At 46.8% G+C, this 26,103-nt stretch overlaps 1 protein-coding gene across 3 annotated transcripts; it reads right to left on the minus strand.

Moving 5' to 3' along the window:
• Positions 1–1,514: 1,514 nt before the first annotated feature.
• SLC9A8 (solute carrier family 9 member A8) lies at positions 1,515–19,168 on the minus strand. Of its 3 annotated transcripts, XM_085558346.1 has the most exons (17): positions 18,831–19,168; positions 18,443–18,470; positions 17,905–18,083; positions 17,545–17,625; positions 14,898–14,956; positions 13,202–13,285; positions 12,183–12,284; positions 11,381–11,415; positions 10,679–10,822; positions 9,652–9,790; positions 8,404–8,509; positions 8,136–8,252; positions 7,316–7,398; positions 6,006–6,117; positions 5,389–5,609; positions 4,176–4,322; positions 1,515–2,971 (listed from the first exon to the last, which is right to left on the minus strand). In XM_085558346.1, exons 1-17 carry the CDS (start codon positions 18,853–18,855, stop codon positions 2,840–2,842), a joined length of 1,794 nt encoding a protein of 597 aa, XP_085414472.1. In that variant the 5' UTR covers positions 18,856–19,168; the 3' UTR covers positions 1,515–2,839. The 3 variants fall into 3 exon arrangements, with proteins under 3 accessions (XP_085414472.1, XP_021394889.1, XP_085414471.1); XM_021539214.3 differs by lacking the exon at positions 18,443–18,470 and having other exon boundaries at positions 19,129–19,168; XM_085558345.1 differs by lacking the exon at positions 18,443–18,470 and having other exon boundaries at positions 18,800–19,168.
• Between the last annotated feature and the right edge of the window lie 6,935 nt (positions 19,169–26,103).

Here is a 26,103-nt window from a genome sequence, read left to right on the forward strand (position 1 = left end):
CGGGCTGTGCCAGGCTTGGGGACAGAGCATTGGGTCCCTGCTCCGCCTGACAGCCCCCTGGCTGACAGCTTTGGCCCCTGCTGCCTAAAAATCCAGTGCTCCAGAGGTCATGTAAAGAATACAGAGAGAAAGAATGATCTGCTAATCCCTCAGGTCCTTTATTACTCCATAAAACCCCCAGATTTGTGTTTTCTTCCCACAGGTCAGTGAGAGCCCCAGTGCTGGGGGAGTTTAGTCTCCGTTCCCAGACACTCCTGCTGCCAAGGGCCAGTGTTTGCAGCCACCCAGCAAACCCCAACCAGTCCAACGAGCTCCACGTGCTGTGGCTGGGCCAAGCAGCCAGTCCGGGACCTGGCACTGCCCAGGGACCCTCTGTGCCAGGCTGTGTCCCTCCCGTGGGCAGGGGATCATTGTGGGGATCATTGTGGGGATCATTGTGGGGATCACTGCGGCCGCACGGGCACAGCCGGGGCCGATGTAGCCGCAGCCCCGGCCGGGCGTGCTGCCGACAGCTGCCACCAGAGGGCGGCAGAGAACAGCTCACCTGGTGGAGGGAACAGCTCACCTGGCGGAGGGAACAGCTCACCTGGTGGAGGGAACAGCTCACCTGGCAGCAGAGAACAGCTCACCTGGTGGAGGGAACAGCTCACCTGGCGGAGGGAACAGCTCACCTGGTGGTGGGAACAGCTCACCTGGTGGAGGGAACAGCTCACCTGGCGGCAGGGAACAGCTCACCTGGCGGCAGAGAACAGCTCACCTGGTGGAGGGAACAGCTCACCTGGCAGCAGGGAACGGCTCACCTGGTGGAGGGAACAGCTCACCTGGCGGCAGGGAACAGCTCACCTGGCGGCAGAGAACAGCTCACCTGGTGGCAGGGAACAGCTCACCTGGCGGCAGAGAACAGCTCACCTGGTGGAGGGAACAGCTCACCTGGCAGCAGAGAACAGCTCACCTGGCGGAGGGAACAGCTCACCTGGTGGTGGGAACAGCTCACCTGGTGGCAGAGAACAGCTCACCTGGCGGCAGAGAACGGCTCACCCAGCAGCAGCTACGGCCGGTAAACACCGGGAAATGCCGGGAGCAGCCAGGAAATACTGGGAACGGTCGGGAACAGCCGGGAACAGAACACTGGGAACGGCCGGGAACGGCCGGGAACCGCCGCCCTCGGGTAGTCAGCGGGACTGAGGCATTGTGCCACCCCCAGGGTAACGGCAGCTCCACCACTGAACAGCTGAGGAGAAGCTCTCAGGGACCTTCCAGCAGCTCCGGGGTGTAAAGGTGAGAAACGCAGTAGGAGTGATGGGTAGCTGAAGTTCAATGCAGCCTGCTGGGGTCTAGAAGGCGGAAAAAAGACCGATGTTCACACAGATCTCCCCATAGATCAAACGAGCACCATGGCTTTCACAGCCTGCTCAGCCCCAGCTCTGGGACAAGCAGTGAGGCCCTTTCCACAGGCAGGGAAAGGCCAGCAGGAGACAAGACGTGGTATTTTGAAAAACTGCACAGACAACAGGTTCAGGATTCTGAATACATTCTTAAAGTTTTATTCTCTCGGTAGGTAAGCAGTGGATTAAAAAACTCAGTAGCAAAACCAGACCAAAACTAAGTCTCACATCTTCAGAAACAAACATGTGCATTTGCATGTCAGATTTGGGTGCTGAACTGTAATTCACATCCTGACAGTGGATATGCAAATGACCAAGGAGGAATTTGGCAGTGGGAGCAAACTGCTGCATGTGTCACCACGGCAAATGTGCAACAAACACGTTCAGGTGTTGGCAACGCCGAGCAAACACTGGGCCATGGAGAACAAATGCAGTGATAACACAGATTCTGAAACAGTGTAAGCAGAAGAGAAAAATGGGACAGCTTAATGGAAGCTGTTTGGCACTTCCTAGCAGAGGCTGCTTCAGCCACGTGCAATATTAATCTTTCTATACCTGGATTAGATTTTTTAGGCTCTTTTGCCTCATGTACATCCTGCTTTTGCTTAAAAATTCCACTGATAAATTCTGGAGTGTTAGGGATACTTCATAAATTAGGCAAAACAGAAGCTGCTCTTTTCTAAGACTTGAAGCCAAAGTGCCAGCAAGGAGCAACTGCCAATTACAGAAACCCAACTGCAACTGGCTTTAGCCAAAGAAAAGAAACTACAATTTCAAATGCAGTTCTGTGCTGTCACAGACCCCCATTTCCCCAAAACCATGCTATAATCAGTACTGTGCATTAGATCCCTTAGTATAAAAACCAAAAAATCCCATAGAACAGAAATCAAGGATTTCTTAAGTGACAAAACTACATTTTCAGAGGTGATTCCTGTATGTGCAACATCTGCTCCTGTCAAGGTATGTATCTTTTCTGGGTTCAAAATGTGCAAATTCCATAAATTATATATTTCTTCCAGTCAGATTCCCTTACTAGTGCTGAAACAAATTCACAGTATAAACTGTAAAGACTCTTCATGCCGTGAATGAATATATTTATATACATATATATAAAAGGTAAAGTGCAATTAATTCTGTTTTGCAGAGCCACACACAGGCCCTGTACTGCAGCGTGGTCGCAGCAGGTTTTGGGATGGGAAGAAGCCCATCCCCATTAATAATGTCATAATTTCATGGCAGATGGTTCTGCCCCTCAACGGGCTGTGTGGAATTTGCTATGCAGCGAAGTCTGAGCACAAGGCTCTTCCTTCAGCCCAGCCAGCGCCTGAGCTGGTGGGCTTCCCTTGCTGACAGCAGCAGCAGAGCTGTGGTTTCCCCTGAACAAGGAGCACAGGGCACTGTGAGATGGGAAAGCTCAGCCCTGCCCCTGAGCCCCCTCGCACAGCCCAGGGGGCTCAGCGCGCTCCGGCCCCGCTCTGCTGCAGCAGCTCCTGCTCGTCGTCCTCGGAGCCCGAGGGGCCCTGGCGCACCTCCTCGTACCACTTGTTGGTCAGGGTCTTCATCTGGATGCGCCCGTCGTGCAGGTCCTGGGCAAAGCAAACACAGCTCTGTCACCCTGCCAGGGCACTGCAGGGCCAGGGCACCGCAGGGCCAGGGCTGCTCACACCCCTCGGGACCCCCTGCTCTCCTGCCCCCTGAGCACCCACCACCCTGCTTCCCACAGGACACATCCACCAGGTGCTCAGTCAGTAACTACTGCTGCAGATGGCACTTCTGATGGTGGCTGTTTTCACCTGTGCTCTCTAGACAGGCCTGCTCTGTTTCAACAATCCTCATGCTGCCTGGAGGGCCTGCCTTTGACTCTTGTGTTCCCAGGGACACTGGGAAGCTTGTGGCCTGCCGTGGTGATTCACATGCTTATTTTTCCAGCCTTTGGTTGCAATCTGGATAGCAGCCTGTGCTTTTGGCTACCAACTACGAATCAGATGCTTACTTTGGTTTCTTGATTCCTTTCTGGTTTTGCAATAAATGGCTTTAATTTTTGTAGGAAAGTGCTGAAATTATACTTTTGAAAAGTACAAAACAAGAGAAAAAACAGTACTTTTGACCAGGCTAGGAAGATGGAATGTGTGCACTTACACAAAATTATTAACTCCACAGCCAAAATGCTTCCATGGGAAACTGGAAAAACAGTGAATTCTGTGACTAAGGAGCCTCAGATTTCTGAAGCATGGGAGTGAAAAAGTATTTACACTTCGGGGCCACTCAGTGTTAAATTACTGTCGGGTGTTGTTTTGCATTTACAGCCTCAGAGCCTTGTCTCTGGGAAATGAGCAGTCTGGAAAGCACAGGGATGCAATGCTGGTGCCTATTTCCAAGCTAGAAACTGCACTCTGCAGCAACAGCACAGCTCCAGAAGTCACAGGACCACTGACAGTAAGAGGCAGGAACTGTGTGTGACAGCACTTTAAAAACTCTGCCTGAGTGGCAGCAGCTTTTTCTAGCAGCAGCAGGCAGTGACTCCTGATGCCCTTCATGGTTCCCCGCACAATTAAAGGCAAGTTCAGCACATCCACACACCAGGTTTAACCGGGGGAGCTCTGAGATGCTCATTTAATCCAACCTCCAGATCAGCTGCTCATTACAGCTGCTCTGTCTCTGCATGAGCAATGCCCAGATGTCCCACTGTCCCTGCACAAGTGTGTGGCTGCACGACGAGCCCTGTGTGGTACTGAGGACAACAACCAACTCGACCAGTTTCTCTTCTTCAAGAAAATAAGAAAGACTTACTTCTTGTGTGAGTCTTCTGGTGAAGAAAGGATTCAGATACTCGACATCGAGCCGCATAAAGCCTTTGAGGTTCTGGCGCTTTATGTACTGGGCTTCATACTCCTCCTCTGTGAGCTCTGACAAATGCTCGGATTCTACAGTGTTTCCCTGCAAGAACCACAAGATCAGAATAACCCCACAGAAGCAGCAGTCATCCCACCTCCTTGCTTCAGCCCCTGCCCTCTGGTCTCCCTTATCACAACCAGTTGCCATGCTGGAACAATATGGAAATGATCCCCATCCCAGCCTTGCAGGGCTTAGGAATGGATGAGTCTGTTCAGCCATTGAATCCCAGAGCCACTTAGCTTCCCTTTCCATGCTGAAAGGGAAAAGACCTCAAATGTTCCATGTTTTGTATTGTCACTATTGCTGAGAACAGGTTTCTACTGTGCAGTTTTCTCTTGTGAGCTGGACAATGCTTTCATCCAGCAAGCAGCACTGCTGTCATTGTCCCACTGAAAATGAGCCCTGTCAAACACGCCCTGTCCTTGCACTCCGCCTGCACTTCCTTGTGTGGACAGTGCAAGGCAGTTCTGAAGACTACAATCAACCTCATGCAAAGAGAAAATGTTCTTAAGATCCTCCAGAACAATACTCTGCATATACTCTTCAATGGTTTAGAGAAAAACATGCAAAAAATATTCTGTGATACTTTTTATTCTCATCTTTTGCACAAGAGTTTCCAGAGTGGCTTTTGGCTTTGTCAGATCTCTTGCTTTGCCAGAAATTGCTTTAAAATAAAGTCCAGTCAGAGGAGGGTTATTGTTATGACCTTCTCATGGCCTTTAAATTTTTCAAAACAATTTCCATCTGCCTTTTATGATTAATTTCCACCTCACACTGTACCAACTTTCTCTCTGTATATTACTCAGTCCTCTATTATCTGCTTTTCCAGGGATTACTTTAATTTATATAGATCAACTTGTAATTGGATTGAATTAAGAGACTATTTCTCCTCCCCGTGTCCAAACACGTATTTTGTATAAACACTAACTAAACTCTGTATTTGGGATATTTTAAAATTATATTGCTTGGCTTTGTCCTACTACCTTGGCTTTTTCTACTGCCTTCATCTTACTTTTTAGTAAAAAATCATGTACTAGTCCTGAAAGATGTCTAAACTGAAAAACCCCCAGTAAACCCCAGCAATGCTCTGAACGTAGCCCAGACAAACCATCTTCTCGGTCTTGCTGAGATTGACGTCCTTCTTGCTCCTCTTGCGTGGCTTGGAGTCCTCGATGTCCACGAGCCGGATGAGGGGCATGGTGCCCCCTCCCAGCAGCAGGATGGTGAAGAGCACGATGATGATGGTCGTGGTGCCGATGAGCTGCCGCTTCTCCATGGGCTCCAGGCCCAGGTGCAGGCTGAGGGCATAGGGAATGGCACCACGTAATCCTCAGGGAGAGAACAGGGCAGCAAGGGAGAGTCAACAACAGCCACGCCCAGCACCCGGAGCCCAGCAGCAATCCCCCACCCTCAGAAGGGGCTCTGCCATCCTCTGGCATGCCCGTGGCTGCCACCCCAAAACAAATCTGTGCATTTCAGACACTGCTGTTCAAACTGTGAAGCTGTTGGGCCTAGAGACAAGCAGCTTCCACGCAGAAAAGCTCTCATGGGGCTCTAGCACAAAGGGGAAAGGAAACATTTCCTTGCCCTTGGGTTTCAGAATAGTGCAAATGTTCAGCTGAGTTTTGCTCAACCAATGAAAAACTAGTTCCTCCTTGAGCGGGCCACACAATGAAAAAGATAAAACATTTTTTCTGGTTCTCAGTATTCTGAGCTTTAACTTACCACTAAACCACATGATAAACATCATTTTGGGAGTGATTTTATGATCACGGAAAAAGTTGAGTAGGTAGGAAAGTGGAAAAATATTCACTGCTCTACCAAAGAGAACCAGCACCTGAAAAACAGAAATAAAAGCAAAAGACCATTTGATGTGTTACATCCACGAGGCCCCAGTTGCAGCTGGTTTTACAGGGGAAGGTGAATATGCTCTTTTTGCCCACAGGCAGGTGTTTTGCTCCATGAACAGAGAGAAACCCCTCAGCACAGATCATTGTGGAATTTTGCTCCTGAAACATTTTCTCTGCTTAACTGAAACAAAATCAGACCTGTCACTGATGGAGACCAGGCAGCTTATGATAAATAAAAGGACCCCAGGAGGCATTCTGGGGAGACCAAGAAGTACTTTGGGTAAACGTGCTCCTCAGTTCAGTCATTCAGCTCCTTTAGTCATTCCTTTGGTGCAGCAGCCAAGAGGCAATAAGATATTTCTATTGTCTCCCCGTGGCCCAGTTGCTCAGAAAGGCCAGGAGCCAAGCAAACAGCACGTCAGCCTGTTTCTCAACACGTCCCTGGCTATGGCTGTAAAACATACCCCACACTGAAGCAACACTTTAGAGAGCAGAAAAGAACAAAAAGCAGACTATTGATTTAATGGCAAACGATTAACAAACACAGAGAAAATTTTAACTCAGAGAAAGGCAAGGTTTTCTCAGAGCATTGTTTTTATGCTCCACTACAAACAGACCTTGATAAGGTAAATATCCTAGAATTAGTCAGCAGGATCCTTGAAGGGCTGTGCTGTTTTCCTTTATGAATCACCCCAAAATTACACAATTTGCATTATATCTGAGTGAGTAATGCCACCCAGAAGGAAGTGTCACACCTTAGGTATACATTAGACAGGGAAGTTGTGTGCAATACAGGCAGAGCAGTTCCCTGTGCTGATATCCCTGTCTGGAAATAACAATGCTTCCCTTGAGCCATGCACTGAATGGGCCAATGTACACTGCTGCACACACCTGGAAATGCCCACACTGCCCTCACTGGGCTCTGAAAAAGGGAACACACCTCTCATGCTGATATTAAACCATGATAATGGCAAGTCCCATGTGAAATGTAACTCACAGAGTCACTGCACTAAGGCACGCTGAAATGGGTTTAAAGACAAAGAATTAGGGAAGGAGTCAGAGAATTTTTTATAAAAACCTATAAATCTTAACAATTATTCTAAAATCTTTTAACTGTAAGGTGTTTCCCCATTCCCCCATACCAAAAATGCATCTAAAAAGATATGGAAGAAAGTAAATACCTACTATGCACCAGATGACAAACGACATTTCAAACTTGTGAGGAAAACTAAAAATTGACAGGCCAAGAAATGCAAAAACACACGTTTCTGAAAAAGAGAAATCACATTTAAATAAACAATTCTAGAAAACCTTTTCTACTCCTGTTATTAATTACTACATACAGTACATAAAATGGGACTTCCTGACCAAACCCTGGACAGCTGCTGGTGCTCACTAAGGAGTGGTTGAGTTCCCTCTGCAGCAAAGCCACTCCCTGATCACACTGCAACCTCCTGCAAACAACACAGAATTCATTCATGGCAGACCCCAGAAATCAGGGATATGTTTGTAATGCAGGAACATATCATTTCTTCAAAGGTTTGGTTTGGAAAAGAAACTGGAATGGCTCTAGGACTCTGAGCTCCTTGTCCCACTACTTCCAAAAACCTCTGTATGTGAAGTTACTGTATTTGCAAGTAGCTTTTTATATAAAAAAACATAAAAAAATTACCCCTCAACCCCCATCTCTAGAACTAAAAACAGACTAGAGGAACGCACGAGTCAGAGACCTCCATTTGGCCATCAATCTTATGGCAAATCTTAGCAGGAGCCTGCAGGATGGGAGAGAGATTTACTGCATGTTTTATCCAATGTGGCAGGAAAGGTGACTTTTGAGTGCCTTCCAGACTCCACTCTTGGGAATTCTTCTCTTAAAGACAAGCACTATCGACACACAAGTGCCTGGATGCAAATTCACACCTCTGCTGCTCCCAACAGAATCACCATTCCATGCAAATGAAATTTTGAACTATTAATATCAGATTTAATAGCAGGCAGCACCTACCACACATGAAAGCAACAGTTCTGAGTGTCTGCTGCATCAGGATCTGTGTCACTGGAGACAGGTTGTGGTGTGTGTAGTGAGACATCACGATGCCAGAGAACAGGATTGCCATGATACCTGCAGGCAAGAACGTGGCAGTCAACAGGAGACTCTGCAAGGATTTACTGCTGAGACCCTCCAGAGTAATCTTCTCACAAGGCAAAACTGCTTCTACAGCAACACCAGTATGCTAACATAGCATAGAACCAGAATTCATTTTGCCACTCACCTGAGAGTGAGATCCCTTCTGCAAGTCCATAAGGAAGGTAAGCAAAGATAATCATCATCCCAAATTCTAGGGAAGGCGTCTTCCTTAAATCAATGTGCTTTAGGACGTACACACGGAAATGTTATGGAAAAAGTAAATTATAAAATAAAGAAATACTTTGATGTGTTCATTCCATTACAAAAAATGATTATGCTTAATGTACTTCTCTACTGAATAGCCAATAAAATCTACACATTGGCCTTCAACTCAAGTATGGAAAGATTAATAATTTCTTACGAGAGGAGTGTTTCTCATAGAAGCTACTCCTGGTAGAAGTCTGTCAGAAGACAGAGCTAGAGACAAAAAACGATCTCTTACTGATGTGCCTCTACAATACTGATAAAAACAGATAAATCAAATACTTTTGAGGCACAAGTAACTGTAAGGCAAATAAGCTCCTCTTCTCTTTCACTTAGTATAATTTAGATATGAGCATCTGTCTCCCTCTTTTGTTGTGGTGTATGGAATAATTTCAAAGTTTGTTGAATTAGGCTGATAAATCAAAAGGGGAAATAAGTCTGTATTTAATCAAATACTCTATTGCTCTTGTTTACAAACGAAGTGTTTGGCAGTGTGTCCCAGCTGATACAAGTACAGCTGTACAGCCCTGAGTGAAGGCAGAGCTAGCACTAAACAAGCCCAAAAAGTAACAAAGGTGTCTGGGCTAGAGCAAACAGCCTTCCTGATCTCAGCAGAGCAGCTCCTGGGTTGTTTAGCAACCAATCCATGGAAGTGGAAGAGGCAAAATACAACCCATGCTAAATCCAAACAGAACAGTGTCTGCATTCAGCTGCCTGCACATGATCCACAGGGACAAACGAGCTGGGCTGACTCAAAGGCCCCCAGGAAAAGCAGCTTTTTTTTCTTTTTAATTAACTGGTTTATGTATGTAAAAAAGAAGCCATATGCTTGTTAAAATGGATTGGTATTGAAATGGAATTAATACATTTTGAATTTACAAAACAATTACCATATCTTATAACACTCCAATGCACAAAAGCTATTATACAACATTTCAGACCTTAATTATGTTCATAAAAATTTGATGCCACTTTTAATACACTTCCATGCACACTAACGTAAAACCAAAATAATGTCTAATAAGAAATATCCTCTGAGAAATGTGGAGAAGATGGGAAGAAAAATACTACTAGAATGTTGCAGTTCACCAATGTATACATATATATCACCATAATTAAAAAAGGATATTAATGCAGAAATAAGACCAGTAAGTGTGCCAAGGGCTGCAGAGCCAAAGAACATCTTGAGAAAGTATCCCAGTGCCTGTAGAAAAGTTTGCCATCCACTTACATCTGACATATTTTCCCTTGTCAGACCTTCTGCTGTGCTAGATACAATTAAAAGAGAAATAAAAAGAAATGGTTATACATTCTAAGCCTGGATCCAAAAATATCAAACATCTTTTGAGCATAACAACAAAAAGACTCCCATTTCTTTGTTGCTACCACTCTTAAAAGGCTTTTACTGTGATATATATAACAAGAGGAATGTCAAAGGATGTTAAATCAAGCCTCAGTGTAATCCCCAAAGGGAAACCTAATTCTGCTAAAAATCCAGCACTGCTCCTCTGAAGAATCCCAGAATGGCGTAAATAGGCTATGGTGATGCCCAGTATTTGAAAACATTGTTCAAACTTGGAAAAGGAAAAGAAAACACATTTTACAGTGGTAAAAACTCATATGATCCTCTGTGAAGAACAAATGAACAGGAAGAACTCTCATCAAATATTTAGGTGTGGATGAGAGACAAGAAGGTCACTGAAGGAAAACAAAGCAGTTCTTTACAGGAAAGGGGAAAAACCTCTTTGAATTTCAGGAATATATTTCATGAAAATTCTATGCAAAGAACATGCAGATTCTATCTAGTGCTTCTTTTGACTGCTTTTAGCCTTCAGTATCTTCCCTGAAAGCACCACATCTGTAATAAAGGCAATTAATTAATTAGAAAATTACCCTGACTTCACTACCTGCTTGGCATAGCTGTCCTGATAAGGCACTGAGGCAGGGGTAATGAGGCAGCCATTTACTGCCTTCTGCCCGTGCAGTGCATGTCACAGATTGCTTTTTACTCAGAAGCACTATACAAGATTCAGCTTTACACCTGAAATACACAATTTGTTCCAAAGGAAGATGGAAGAATAACTGTAGCCCAAAAAACTAACAAAAAATGATGTAGTTACTGTTCCCACAAACATGTGTGGCTCCAATACACTTACTTGGTCAGGACAATTGAGACTGCATCATTGAGAATACTTTCTCCAAAAACCAACATGTTAAGCACAGGATCCACATTAAGGGCATTGAAAATGGCAATAGTAGCCACAGGGTCAACTGCTGATATTAAAGAGCCAAATGCAAAACTGGGAGAACACAAAACAGGAAATTAGAGAAAGAAAAGCACCTACTTAGTAACTTACATGAACAACAGTAACAAAGCCCATTTGTGTTACAGTTTCTACACAGTGATAAGAAAGTACTTTCTTTCCAGTCATAGGAACTTGGCCACTTGCCAAGTTCTTGAAACACATCATTGATACTGAAAAACTTATTTTAAGAGAGGATGCGGACAAGAAAGTTATACCCTTATCACAAATATTAATAATACCAACTAATCAAGGTTTACAAATCTTAAATTTCAGTTAAAATACCCAGCATCTCTCTAAAGAAATCACTGAGCACAGAACAGAACAGACTAGAATGCAAAAGAATGGAATATAATACAATACTATTTGGAAATAAGGATGTAACAAACAGGGTATAGAAGTGTTCCATCTATTTCTTAGTTTCATATACAATGTTGAATCTCAGCAGTCTAAACACTGACCAAAAGAGATGGCCAGCTATAGTGCATTTTCCACCTGCAGCTATCGTGAGGAAAGCTTTATTTCATATACTACACCATTTCCCCAAGAGCTTACCTGTCTGTCATGTTGAGTTTATAAATTACATCAGCCTGAAAGAATAAGTAGAACATAATCACAATTAACTGTGATTCTCTCCTGTTCTTAAAAACCAAACTATTCATCAAATCCTGAGCTCATTATTAAGAAAAATTCACAGTAATGATGTTGTCCAATTTAACACTGCCCTCCAACAGTAATCTACTGCTACAATTCTGGTCACCTAAGATTAGGGAACTAGAGCAGAGTAACCAAGACATTCAAAGGAAGAGAAATCTGAGTGGCAAAGAGGAAGGTATAGAATGCTTGGCCTTCCAGAATGAAGTCGGAGAGAAAAGATAAATATCTGTGTCTAAATGTAACCAATGGGAAACACCAAACCACAGAACAAAAAAAAAAAATTGTAGAGTATAAGATGGCTGTAGAGGACACAGGTTTTGGAACAGCCTTCCAACAGGAACATTGTGGAAGTTAGAAAAAAGTAAAACTCAAGTCTTAATTGCTTTTCCCATGACACATGGTGTGTCCCAGAGTCACAGAGCTCAGGCTGGGAGGAGCCCTGAGGTCACCTTCCCCACCCCTCCTGCTCCACAGGGCCCATGGAACGTGAGATCTCAGAGAGCTTTTTCCTTCCAGGGAGGGAGACTGCACAGCCTCCCTGCAATATCCATGGAGGGGGATGTAACACTGCCTCTGTGAGAGCAGAGAACTGGATTTGTGACCCAGGAATTCACTTTCACTCTATGTGCCTGCCCTTGGAAAAGGGACTTTCAAACAACAAGCCAGCCAAACTTCAGTGCTTCAAAGCAGAAAGTCTTACCCGGCCCAGGAAATAGATTCCTCCACCTACAATGAAAGCTGATATTGCAGTGCCAAATACTGAGAACAGAATGATGGAACCAATGTTCTGAAAAAAATTACCCTGGAACACAGTAATAAAATAAGTGAATTAGTACAAATGGCCTGAGGGAAACTCATGTTTGGGTTTCCATTTAACTAGATTCTAAGTCACAACTGGGTTTCCAATTACAAAGGCTCAGTTTGGTTCCAGGTACCCCAGGACACACATCCACAGCATCTGCCTAGAGAGCTGCAGCTCTCTTGAGGACAGCAACAATTCCTCTGATTCCCAGTCTGGCACCATAACAAGAACACAATCCTCAGGCAAACAGCTGGATATTCACCAGCACTTAGACACATTCCCCATCTAGCAGAAGTGTAAGTTAATCCCTCTGCTGGAGATAGGGCATGTGAAAAAGGCTTGTACACTTCCCAGTTGCCAGTCCATTGCTTGTGGTTTTGTGTGAAAAGGTCTCCAGTGCTCCTGGTATCAGCATGGCCACTGCTCCCTCCTCTCCTGCAGCACAGCTGGAGCTGAAGGGCTGCACAAGGGAGCAGCAGAGCCCCTTGGCCAGGACAAGAGCCATGAGAAATGCCCATGGAAACAGGGGCCCCCAGGCAAGGGTCACAACCTTACACACATTTTCCTCTTCTTTAGCTGTGGAGTGACCCCACCTTCCCCACTTCTGCTCTTACACTTCCCACTTCTCCTCCTTCACAGCAGCCCTTGAACAGTTCTGGTGAGGTAAGAAACCTCTCCAGCCAAGGAACACCTCGTCTGTGCTGTACCCGACACCTTGCCAGCACTCACTCATCAGCACCAAGCTACACTCCCTGCACTCAGGCTTGAAGAGGTTTAAATTTTGCACCCTCGATTCCCTAATGATTAATATAATGGAATTTCATGCAATTATCCTAAGCTTCATGGAGCTAACCAAAAGCAGAATCAGTTCCAAACAAAACCTCAACATCCAAAATGAGTGTCTGGCAGAAGCTGACCTTGTGCAGTGAATATCCAGATTCAAATATAATAGGTGGAAGCAAAAGCAGAAAAAACATATTTGGACGAAACATTTCTTCTTCCTGAAAAAAAAAAATCATTCTAATTTCAGGGATATCACCATTATTGAAATAACATCAAATCTTCCAAATGAAAAGCTATTAAAAAAATAGTGATGGAAAATGAAAAATCTTTCTCCCTTCTTATAATGAAATAGAAGACTGAAGAACAGTAAACTATTCCAGGGCTGCTACTTCTATTGTTCTTTTTCAACCCAGTGATAGAAAATTAGGAGTTACTTATTTTAAATTATTGTCTCCAAAAAAGCTGCATAGAAAACAGGTTATTTATGATAAAGGAAAAATCTTTAGTTTCCACAAAAAGTATTCCCACTTTATCTGACAGTCTGGAAATCTGTAAGGACTGCCAAGGAACAGGGACCTCTTGGCCACTGTTTGAACAGAACAGAACAGGTTAATTGGGACCAAGCAGTTTCTCTGGAAAACTCATCACCTGACAAGAAAATGACATCATCAGCCCAGTGCCCCTGCAGGTGACCAGGCTCAGATGACACACCACCCGAGGGGCCTGAGGCTGGATTCTTCTCAGCAAATGTAATTTCTGCCTGAATTGAATGGCACTATTCTGACGGTTCCTTTTTGCCATCACAGCGATATAAATGGAACCCACCATGAGCTAAGATGCTATTTTTTGTGTCCTCAGTCCTTGTCACTTATCTCATCCCCTGGCTCACACTGCTCTTGCTGTACCCCCAGCCTGGCACCCTGGTTTTTCTGCTGACGGAGCAGGCACAGAAGGCAATTGAATCCCAGCTGAGGGGCCAGCCTCTTGACCCACCTGTTTCCTTTCTCCTGTCAGTCAGAGATGTCACCTCCACAAGCATCAATTAACGCATTTAAACCCAGGGCAAACAGCTGATGGACTGCTCTGTTCTAACACCAGCTTTCAAAACACAGCTACTCATCTCTTTAGAGTGTCATGCCTGGGGGGCTTAGAAAACAAAGCTCATCCTTCGGACAGAAACGCTGCAGCCCCCGAGGGTGCAGGCACCACCTGAGTCAGTGGCTGACACTGCCAGCAGCACTGCCAGACACTGCCAGCACAGAACTGCACCACAGCAAGGCCACAGAGCCACTGCACTCCCTAACAGCCCTGAAACCAGAGCTGGGCACAGAACTGAGAACTGTGGAAAGGAAGCACTGTGTGTTTGTGCTGCATGGAAGCAGGGAAAATAAAACAGCAGCACTCTGCCTATCAGCTGTGCTAGCCAAGAACTACAGCAAGCACAAGGTCTCAATGGCGAACCTGAATGAACACTTAGTAAGGAGTGATCACCAGAAATTACAGAGCAAAGTTTTCAGGGCAGGGATATGATCCAAGATTTGATTTGTACAGGGATATAGTCTGCAGTTAAATATTTAATTTTTCATCCTATCAGATAAACAAAAGGTATTTAGTAAATTAGAAACCACTTATAACCATGTTATAAAGTTCATAATTATTAATTAGAAAATTTCACATCTAACACTACAACAGCCTGTGTTAAAACATAAGTTTTATTACAGTGAAAGTAACTCAAATAAATAAAAAATAATGTGATATCTGTGCCCTTCCACCTTGGCTAACAACATGAGCAAGCACAGCTCCCCAGTGCCTCCCAAGATGTGACTATACCTTCCAGTTGGCCAACTTTTGAGCCTCTATGATTTTTATAAAAGCTCCCATAAGGATACCTAGGAGAGAATAAGAAAACATTCTGAAATAGCAACAAAACATGGCACTGATTATCAGATCTCCAAATTTCAGAAGTGAAAACAAGGCAAAACATAGTGAAGTAAGTTAGTTTCATTCCTAAACCATGAAAACACCGAGTGGTTCTGGGTTTAATCCCCAAATACCCAGTTTCCAATACGTTACATAACTGCAGAGCTTCCCTGCACAACAGATTGTCTCTTGGGATATCCCAACTCCAAACAGGCCTACTGAGAGTGTGATGCTCACTGGCTCAGAAAGATAACAGGCTTAACTACTCAAAAACATTTCTCATCTAAGCTGCACTCAAATGAAATTTCACCTTTCTTGCTGAAGAATCAGGAAGTTATGAGACAGGCATCTGTGCTCCATGTCACTTCAATATTATTTGCAGTTAAAGCAGCTTAAATTAAATCGGTCTTCTCCACAGAAGTGAATTTTGTTTGAATGAAATCATAGCACTTTCTGGCAATGAAGAAGGCAACAAACTCTGATCAGGGTGGAGATCCTGTCAGAACTATTTCCCAAATGAATTACACACTGTTTAAGTCATGTAGAAATAATGTGAATACAGAAGATAGAATTTAATCAAGGCTGCTGCAAACTCAGTGGTTAAAGGTGATCGCACTCATTCCTTCTATACATCTTCAAACATAGAACTGTAACAAGATTTCTTCTGGAGTCATGAAGATAACTCAGGAACTGTCATTGTTTTCAAGTAGTTATAGGGAACTTGTCTTTAGCCAGATTTCAGATCTGTGTTTCTGCACAGTTGTGTTTTGTAATTTACAGAATGGAGACTTCACAGTCAAACACTGGGACAGAAGTCAAATACTCCAAATGAAAGGTACAGAGTGTCTGAGAAGCCTGAAGTATGCTTTCCTGTAACTCATGTTAAGTGTGCTTTTCTGTAACTCATGAGACCTCCTCTCATGCTGTAGCTAACAAAAGAGTCTCACAAACAGAATCACATGGATTACTGCTGATGGATGTGTCACACACACAAAGCCATGAGGCCTAAGCCTTCTTTTATACAAAAATCTGGGAAGGCATCGGTCCCAGAGGGTAGAAATAATTGCTCTGTGAAATGGTTTCTATGGAAAGGAAGAGGAAAACATAAATGAAGGAACATCAAAGGTCTGCTGTTCCTTGAAGAACAGAATGCAGATACAGCCACTCACATGCCACATACATTTTACAAACTACTCATCCTGTATTACTAAATGAATGAATGCAGGTTTAGATCAGCTGCTTCTATTAAATCAGGCAGGTCAGTTTTGTCAAGGGGCTAATTAGAAGGGTAAGTCTGTAGTTCATCTATACCTCATTTTTTTGAAAAATTTATAGGCATTTTCTTATTGCAATCAACCTTTATTTTCCTTAGAACATGTTAAAACTCAGTAACAAATCAAAGAGAAAAAACATTTCTGGAAACTATTTTTACCAATAAAGTTCCAACAACTTGTAAGGATCAGGATCAAAATTCAGCCTCAGAGAATGCACTCCTAGCCTGTCCACCAGGAGGGACACACCCTCTAGAAAACATAAACCAGAAGCTCCCCAGCAGCTCAGACAATGGGAGGAAAAACACTTGTGAAAATCATACTTCTCTGCTGCCACTTTTATTAGCCTTCAATAACTTCCTGAGAGGATTTGCTTAATTTACAAGTCAAAACAAGACACACCTCACTTCTGGCACTGCTGGCAAAACTGGACACTTGAAACTCAAGCTGTGCTCTCACAGCTGTGCAGAGCATGACCAGGACAGAGGATCCCTGAGCAGCACTGAGCTGGATCAGGGATCACACAGGGGCTGGACTCTCACCAGGCTGAGAGGAGTGCAAATATGACTGAGCCTATGAACCAACTACAGAAGGCTGAAGTGACACAGGACATCTGTTACCTGGGCTGCTCCTGGCTGTGCCACCCTGCTGATTCACAGGAATTGCTCCTCATTTACACATCTATAAATCAGGAGCAACAGCATACAAATAAATTAAATTACCCTGACATATAACTATAGGCTCAGCAATACTCCAAATTTATTCCAAACTAAGTACACACTTGCTCTCCATAAAAGGTGACACTCTTATAACTCTAGCCATAGGAAGAGCTCTTGCCATGGTACTACTGAGACAGTTAGGAATGTGGCAGTCCTGGTGAGTTTTTGGGATAGTTGCAGTCCCCAGCTACATTAAAATCCCACATTCAGACATAAATCTGCCAACACCAACATAAATGCAAGTACCACCTCAGAGGGAAAGCTGGAGCCTCATGACCAGGGAGTGCTGCACATCTTGTCCTACCCTGAAGATGCAAACCAGAGGAAGATGCCAAAGTACTACTTGGGTAATGACATTTTCCTGGGCCAGTCTCTGTGTGTATGCTCATTTCTTTATTTCCTCAATCAATTTGAGGACTCTGTGAATTACTTGTTTTCTTCACTGCATCCAGTTTACTGTCTCTTTCTAGTGATGGCTAACACACAACAGAGCACTATCTCCAGTGCACACTACTGACAGTCCCTGGATTAACACAAATCCAACACAAAAATGTTACGGTTACTCACCTAAAGAAACAACAGCCACACTCTCTGGTAAAAAATGAAGTCGGTACTCTATCAGTAAATGCACCAATATGATGCAAATAGCTGTGAAGGGGAAAAAAAATGGAGATTCAGGAAAATATTAAATATACTTTTAAGTAATTTTTTAAAAACACACAAGCAAGCTTCTCCTAATGATTTAGTAGACTTCACTTTGGCAATAAACCAAGAAGCACCAGTGTAAGCAGTGGCTCCCACAACCATAAATGTTCTAAATCCCTGTGCCTGTGCAAAACCAGAGGAGAAATAAACCACTATGATTTTGAGTTGGCCTACATCCTCAGACATAGACTACAGTTAACAGACTTCCAGTTCATCATTCACCTATAACAAGAAGACTAAAAAAAATCGTCATGCCACTGGACTGCTCCTCTTGCTGTGCCTGGACTCCAGTCTGAACTGGAAGGATGGGCTTGGGAGGTGTAGGTGCCACCAGCTTGGTAGTAGCAGCCAGCAGAGTGTGGAGGGTGGCATTGATGACCTCATGGGTGGCGTTTGCAGACCTGTCAGGATAACACAGCGTGTGATTACACTGGATGGGAGCAGCACAGCGAAGCCCACTGGAGGTGCACGCAGCAACCCACCACCGGCTCTCACGGAACGCGCACCGGCGACCAGCCCCCACGGCCGTGTTTGAACGCGGTGTGATCAGACACACACGGGCAGCTCCTGCCCACGGAGCCGACTGAGTGCCTCACGCACCGCATCCCGCCGTGCGGGACAGCCTGAGCTAGGGCAGGACCCCGCGGCGGCTCCAGCGCCCCGGGCACGGCGGCCGCGCCCGCCGCCGCCAGCGCCGAGCCCTCGGCACCGCGCGGGGCCCTCGGGCCGCCCGCACCGCGCACCGCCCGGTGACACTCACCGCACGGCGCCGCACCGCCCGGTCACCGCACCGCCCGGTCACCGCACCGCCCGGTGACACTCACCGCACGGCGCCGCACCGCCCGGTCACCGCACCGCACACCGCACCGCCCGGTGACACTCACCGCACGGCGCCGCACCGCCCGGTCACCGCACCGCCCGGTCACCGCACCGCACGGTGACGCTCACCGCCCGGTCACCGCACCGCCCGGTCACCGCACCGCACGGTGACGCTCACCGCACGGCGCCGCACCGCCCGGTCACCGCACCGCACGGTGACACTCACCGCACCGAGCCGGTCACCGCACCGCGCCGGTCACCGCACCGCCCGGTCACCGCACCGCTCGGTGACACTCACCGCACCGAGCCGGTCACCGCACCGCGCCGGTCACCGCACCGCACGGTGACACTCATCGCACGGCACCGCACAGCACCGCACACCGCACCGCACGGTGACACTCATCGCACGGCACCGCACCGCGCACGGCACCGCTCATCGCACGGCGCCGGTCACTGCACGGCAGCGCGAGCTGCTATTGAAGGGACAGGCACCCCCGGCAGGCACGGCACAGCATAGCCCGGCCGTGCCCCGCAGCAGGACCGATCCCGGCTGTCACGGCGCGGCGTGGGATGGGACGGGATGGGACGGGATGGGACGGGCCGCCGCCCCCGCCGCCCCGCACTCACTCCGCCATCTTGCCGGGCTCGCGCTCCCACGGCCCCGCGCGCCGCTTCCGGCGCTCGGGCGGGCACGTCCGGCCGCGCGCGCCGGGGAGGCGGCGCCTGGGGCGCCCCCTGCCGGCCGGGCAGCGCCGCCAGCGCGCCTCGTGCCCAGAGCTGCTTCGTGTCCCGTCCCTCAGAGCTCCATCGTGTCCTGTTCCTCAGAGCTCCATCGTGTCCCGTCCCTCAGAGCTCCATCGTGTCCCGTCCCTCAGAGCCAGCATCGTGTCCTGTCCCTCAGAGCCAGCATCGTGTCCCGTCCCTCAGAGCTCCATCGTGTCCCGTCCCTCAGAGCCAGCATCGTGTCCTGTCCCTCAGAGCTCCTTCGTGTCCCATCCCTCAGAGCTCCTTCGTGTCCCGTCCCTCAGAGCCAGCATCGTGTCCTGGCCCTCAGAGCTCCATCGTGTCCCGTCCCTCAGAGCTCCTTCGTGTCCCGTCCCTCAGAGCTCCTTCGTGTCCCATCCCTCAGAGCTCCATCGTGTCCTGTCCCTCAGAGCCAGCATCGTGTCCTGTCCCTCAGAGCCACCAGCGTGCCTCGTGCCCAGAGCTCCTTCGTGTCCCGTCCCTCAGAGCTCCTTCGTGTCCTGTCCCTCAGAGCTCCATCATGTCCTGTTCCCAGAGCTCCTTCGTGTCCTGTCCCTCAGAGCTCCATCGTGTCCTGTTCCCGGAGCTCCATCGTGTCCTGTCCCTCAGAGCTCCATCGTGTCCTGTTCCCGGAGCTCCATCGTGTCCTGTCCCTCAGAGCCGCCAGCGCTCCTTCCCAGAGCCAGCATCATGTCCCACCCCTCAGAGCCGCCACCACTCCCTGTCCCCGGAGCCACCACCGCGGCCACGGTGGCACAGGCTGGTTCCCAGGCTGCTCTGGACACCAGGGTACAATGCCTGCCAAGTGTGCTGCGGTGTCACACCAGGCCTGCTCTGCTGTGCCCAAGGCAGAGGTGGATCCTGATTTTGCAATCAGACACGTTCACCTGCAGCTCCCGAACCCTTCCTGCTGGCTGAGCTGACCTGTGCAGGGCACAGCTGTTCCCAGGCTCCCACCTCCTGCCACAGCCTGGCCTTACAGCAACAACAAAGCCTCAGACACGTCCCACTGAGCTGAATGGGAAGGCCACTGCCTCAAAACCACATAAAAATGCACTTGAATTAAAACAGCAGTGAGTAATTAATTAGTGATTTTAATCAGCAAATTAAAATAAAATTTAGACCAGCTTTTTCTGGTCTAAGTTCAAATGCCCTCCTGCCCCAAGTTGCTGCTGCTGGGGTTGGATCTCTAAAGTCTCCTGTGCATCCTGGAAAATAAGGCTAATTAGCACCCTTCTGCTTACAAAGTTGAGGATATCCATCCATCCATCCATCCATCCATCCATCCATCCATCCATCCATCCATCCATCCATCCACCCATCCAGTGCAAGTTTGAGATGCTGGGCTGACAGGGACATGGGACAGTGTACAACAGCATCACATGCATTTATTTGATTTCTGGTTTGACTAGCTCAGGAAATAAAAGGGGAGCTGTACAAACCCACAGAATACCTCGGATTGTTTTAAAGGCCCTCTGAAATATCAGTTGTGAACTTAATCAAATGAAATTTCAGATTTATGCCGAAGACACTGATACTCATTTACTTAAAAGTGAAAGCCACCTGAAAGGGTATGAACATGCCTGAATTTTAAAACCAGGGCAGTAGCTGTTTTTCTCCATGTTACTGGCAGGGCAGAGCTGGAGAATGTCTGGTTTCATGTTGACAGACTGAACCTACACCTCCTTTGCTCATCTGATGTGGTTTTGTTGTGACCTACTTAGATAGTCTTACTGCAGTTCTGACCAAGGCTTTTTTTCCACACTGGCTAATTTCCGATGATCTGCAGTTTGTTAATCCCATCTGTTTTAACTCTTTCTCTGCATCCCAGTAGCATTTGGGACAGAGTTCATGGCTTCAGCTGAGGCACAGCTCATGGGGTGACTCAGAGCTCACAGGTGCCAGTGAAAAATGAGACTGGCACTTTGTAAAGTGGTGCAAGCTGATTTCCAGTCATGTGCACATCTTCCTCCACTTGGAAACAGTGAGACTGCAGGCCTCCACCACATCAAAACTCAGGCACTTCTGCTTTTTGACCTCACTTTTCATTGTACACTGCAGTAGAGATTTTGAACAACACTTCATCCATAAATAATGAAGCTTGATCTGAAAAGAGATGCACTTAAGCTGATGAAACACAGGATATTTCCTTGTGAATACTGTCTTCCTTTTTTCTGTGAAAACAAAAATTCAGAGTTTGCCAAGGATGTCTGGAAGTAGCTGGTCACTAAAAGGTGAATCATCAGTGTTTCTCTTGAGAATGCCTCTAAGAAGAAATTAGAAAAGAGTTTTCTGCAAATTTGCGTGGTCTTAGCCTATAATAGCTTTTGGAGTTTTTCTTTGCTTTTCTGGGAAGCACAGTGAAAAAGGCAGAAGTTCTGTTGAAAGGGATTGAGGGAGAGTGGGTGGGATTGTGGCAGAGAAGGACAGTGGGGGCCATGTGCCTCTCTCCTCCATGCAGTATGGCTTGTGCTCTGGGTCCCAGCACAGGTAGAAGCTCCCCAGCTGTGCAGCCCAGTCCCCTTTGGCAGATAGTTATCCTGTTCTCCTAGAAATCAGAGAAAAATACCATTGAAAGCACCTCTGGAGAGCTCCAACCCATCCTCTGTTTACAGCAGGTCCAGCTTCAAGGGCAGAGGAGGTTGCTCGGGGTCTTGTCCAGAGAAATTTGGAAAATGTCTAAGGAATGGAATATCTTGATGAATGGAGTGTGGATGGAGCTGCTCTGGGAGACCTGTCCTCGTGCTGCACCACTCTCAGGGTGAAGAACTCTTTCTGTTGTGCAGCTGGAAGCCCCTTTCTTGCACTTCATAGCTGGTGCCATGGCAGGCATCTGCTCCTCCTCCCTTACAGCTGTGCCCAGAGTGATCTGAGGCAGGAGTAGCTGTGTCCATTCCCAGTGGTTTAAAACCCAGTCAGCCAATGGTGGAAGAAAAGGGCATGGCCGGAGTTCTGTGTGATCTTCACCAGTGGCAAAGTGCCCTTGTCACCAGAGCAATATTCAGTTCTGTATCGAGCTGGTGCACAGCAAGGAAAATCGTAAAACTCTCTTTCCCAGTCATGTGTGTTGTTTGGCATAATGGGTAGGTCATCTGGCCTGAGAAAGAAGGACAGAAATTGTACTGGTTTGCTTTTAATTTGCTATTTCTTTGCTTTCGTTTTGTTTGGGGTTTTTTTGGTTTTGGCCTTGGCCTCAGACTCATTTTTTGGGTTGTTTTTGTTCCTTGAATCTTCCAACTGGTGTGATCAGAAAGCTCCACACTTGTTTTGTTTTACTGGCCGTTTAGCTGTCATGTGCTTTTGATCATGAGGGACTGGTGCAGAAAAGGGATGAGTACAGATGTAACTCTTCAGGAGGTGACTGACCTTGTCCTCACTGTGCCTGCTGGCCCTGGCCAAAAGGAAACCACAGATGGGGTTTGGGAGCTATGGGAAGGATTCAGGAAGGGATGTGGAAGGAAGGAAGATTTAGCCAGGAAAGTAGAGGCCTGGCAACATAAACACAAACCCAGAACTGAACCTCACAAAGGCCAGGATCTGAAGGAAAATAATAAGAACAGGAAAAGGGAAAAAAGTAGATGGAGAACAGGAGTCCCAGGGTGCATCAGAGAGGGGAGCATCAGAGCAGTTGGAGGCAACATGGGCTGCTGGGCCAGGCTGCTGGGTGAGAACAGGAAATTGCAGCAAGCAGCACGCAGCAGTCAGTCAGCTACTCAGAACTGTCTTCTTCCCACTGCGCTGCAGTGCTGCACACACACGCTCAGCAGAGCACACGCTGGGTGAAGTAATCACAGGTGATACCAAATTATAACCTCACAAGTATTCTGTATGGAGAGAGGGTGATTTTCATGTCCCATCTCTGACTCATCAGGAGGAAATAATGCCACTGCTTGTTTGACCTGTTGTTTCCAGTGGGAAGGGCCAGTCCGTGCTACTGCCACTGAGGTAACCAAGCCAAGCACCGCTCCAGCATCGCGGTGCACTTGGTGTTTCAAGGACTTGGTCATAAGGAAAGTAATAATTCTGGCAGGAGACTGCTTCTCACTTGTGGTTTTCTGATGAACAGCTACTGAGCATCTGTTGATTAATTCATGCACTGAATGTTGCTTTTAATAGATCACAGGAATTTCACAGTTGTTTAAGCTCATCTAAGATGATGTGGCTGTAGGTAACATAATGTTTAGTTTTAATTCTTAAATTATGCAGAGCAGCCTAAATAGATAGCTGTGTAGAACATCGAGGGCAGCCACAGATTTTGTGGTGACCAGCTGTAACCTTGTGCTGGAAATGCTGGGGAAGGTGCTAATTTACAGCCCAGGACTTTGTTCTCCCTCAGGAGTGGAGTCTGGCAGCTGTAAAGGCCAAGGACATGCCAGATTTACTCTGGGGAGTTGGTTTAGCTCTTATGATGGTCTTTGTCCTTGAAGACACGTGGGTTTGCCTTTTAGATTATCTAGAAACATGGGGATCTCAGGCATGTTGAAGTCACCCTTGAGTCAGTTATCTCTGGAACAGTGCTGGACTTCTTCTGCAGTGGGGTGCAGCAACAGTGGGAGGAGGCTGCCAGATGTAGGGAAGGTGGAAATGCTTCAACCAGATTTACTGTAGAACTATCCTACAAGTGTTTAAATACATCAGTTCCCTTCCAAGCTTGGATTCATAGTAAAGATATAATATTTCCTGGGTTATGGAGAGGGTTTCAGCTCTAAACTCACCTGAAGCCAGATCCTGATTCTGGTATGGAATATAGTATAGGCCAAAATCGAAAATTAGCCTGTGTTTTCAAAGACAAAGTCAGCAATACTGAGAACACCAAGATCAGCCATATCTGTAGGCTGAGTGTGAGGAGGGAATGCCTATGGCTTTGGCACCACAGTAAAAACAGGGCTTACAAAAGCCTTTGGGGGCTTCAGCATCACCCTGGATTTCTTTATTACACAGGTGAAGGTTCAGCTGCCACTAAGGAGGCAGGGGAAGCATCAGCGTGTGATTTGCTTTATTGCTTTGAGATAGATGTGAGAGATTCTCTAAGGCTGACTGAAGAAAAGCTGAAAATACTTTTAGACCCTTCACTGTATAGAGTTGGTTTTCAATTTCTTTATGTGCCCTAGCATGTACAACATTTTATTCTCTTGTTCTCTAGCTATATGCAGTAGGCATATGCCTGGGTGCATATATATACACAGACTTGCATGTATAAACATAATTCCAGGCACTAGTTCTCAACAGATAATCTCTCCTGTCGTTTTATTGTTGTTTGAAACTATTGGATGCTTGGTTTGTTTGCTTTTCATTGCATGTTTAGTCTGGTTTTGACATGCTCAATCTGGACTTTATCCAGGAGGAAGCAGTGACAATGGGAATCACATTGTGTGGCTGCAGCCAATGCCCAGCAAGATGTGCAGCTGTAGCCAGGCACCAAAGGTTGTGATTCACCTGAAATGCAAAGGGGATCAGCTCCTGGAAACAGAGACCCAAAGGGCATTGGAGGAGTGTCCCCAAGGACACTGCCACGTCACCTGCTGGCTCTGCCAGCTGAGTGGTTCAATGCACAGGCTGGGAGACTGAGCTCCTGTTGCCTTGGGTGGGTGTGGGGTGAGGAGCACCTTGCTGAGGAGTGATGCCAACTTCTCCAGCCCTGATTGCTTTTCAGGGAAATGCAGCTCTCCCAACCCCAACCTCACGTCTTCGTTTTTGGCAGCAGAGGTTTGTTCATGCTGGCTTGTGCCCTGCCACACATCAACAACTGCTCTGCCAGGCAGGCAGACACGGGGCTGTCCCCATGCACAGAGCCTGCTGGTGTAGCAACAGACAGGCTCTGCTGGCTGCACGGTTCAGACCCTGACAGGTATGGCCAGGAGGTGCAACCCCAGAGACAGGACATAGAGGAATTTTCCTCTCTTGTTTTTTGTTTGAAATGCTGAATTTTTTTGACTGTGAACTCAGGCATTTCATGAATTGTGGGAACTCAAAATGTCTCTCAGAGCAAAGCCAGAATTCTCACAATGAATATCAGAGCTGGTGCTGTGCCGTGACTCATCGAGCCCCCTCTCCCAGCAGTGTGTGATGGGCCTTCTGTCTCACGACGTGACTCTCCCAGCACAAACGGGCTATGTTTAGTGACAAGCTTCGGCAGGAGGCTGTTGCTGTTTTACAAATGCCTAAACTGAGGCACAGAGAGGCTGGAGAAACAGGCCTAGAGCAGACAGCAAGTCAACGGGTGAGCTGGGAAGCATCTCACAGCGTCTCTTCCACCTGCTTTCTGACCAACACTTTATCCTGAAACCCAAACACACTGGGGAAACCCGCTCCCACCTTTTCACCCCAATCTCCCAGTAAAGATGTTTTGGGTTGTTTACAGGCACAGATGGCTCTCACTAACACCACTTACTTATCTGTCCATTCTTCACCCTGCAGGCAGGCAGCCAGCCTAGGGCAGCTCCATGCTCCTGTCTCCTGCCAGTCCCAGGGACACAGCCACCCTGCACAGGCCAGGGGGTCCTGCAGGCCCCAAGTCTCCTTCCCAGCCGTGGCCAAGGGCTTCTGCACACTCACGACATGAGATGTGAGAAGGCAGTGATGACTAAGTACCTTCCTTTTCCATTTCTTCCTGAATGTCTTCCTCAAGTCAATCTACTTCTTTTTCAAAGGGCTGTTCAATGCTTCATTTCAAACCAGCATTGCAAGTTTGAGCCTCCCCCACCCTGCCCCAGGTCTGGTTTCTGGAGTGTATTTATGTATTTGTTTCATGTGTATCCGTCCCAGAATTTGATGGCACATTGCATGTGTGTGTGTGTAGGGGAATGACAGGGAAAGAAGACAAGAGCAATAGAAAACATCATTTGTAAATTAAGAAGG

Source organism: Lonchura striata, chromosome 20, assembly GCF_050655825.1.
Source record: "Lonchura striata isolate lonStrDom1 chromosome 20, ASM5065582v1, whole genome shotgun sequence".
NCBI classification, from domain to species: Eukaryota; Metazoa; Chordata; class Aves; order Passeriformes; family Estrildidae; genus Lonchura; species Lonchura striata.

Bases quoted from the DNA above. Each gene is read 5' to 3' on its own strand.
- SLC9A8 (XM_085558345.1), bottom strand. From the start codon at position 18,855: ATGAGTGTCACCGTGCGGTGCGGTGACCGGCGCGGTGCGGTGACCGGC. The intron at 8,253-8,403 runs GTGAGTGGCAAA...TCTTGCCTGCAG, and splicing joins AGAAGGGATCTCACTCTCAG to GTATCATGGCAATCCTGTTC. The intron at 5,610-6,005 runs GTAAGTTAAAGC...TCTCTCCCTGAG, and splicing joins GTTTATCATGTGGTTTAGTG to GATTACGTGGTGCCATTCCC.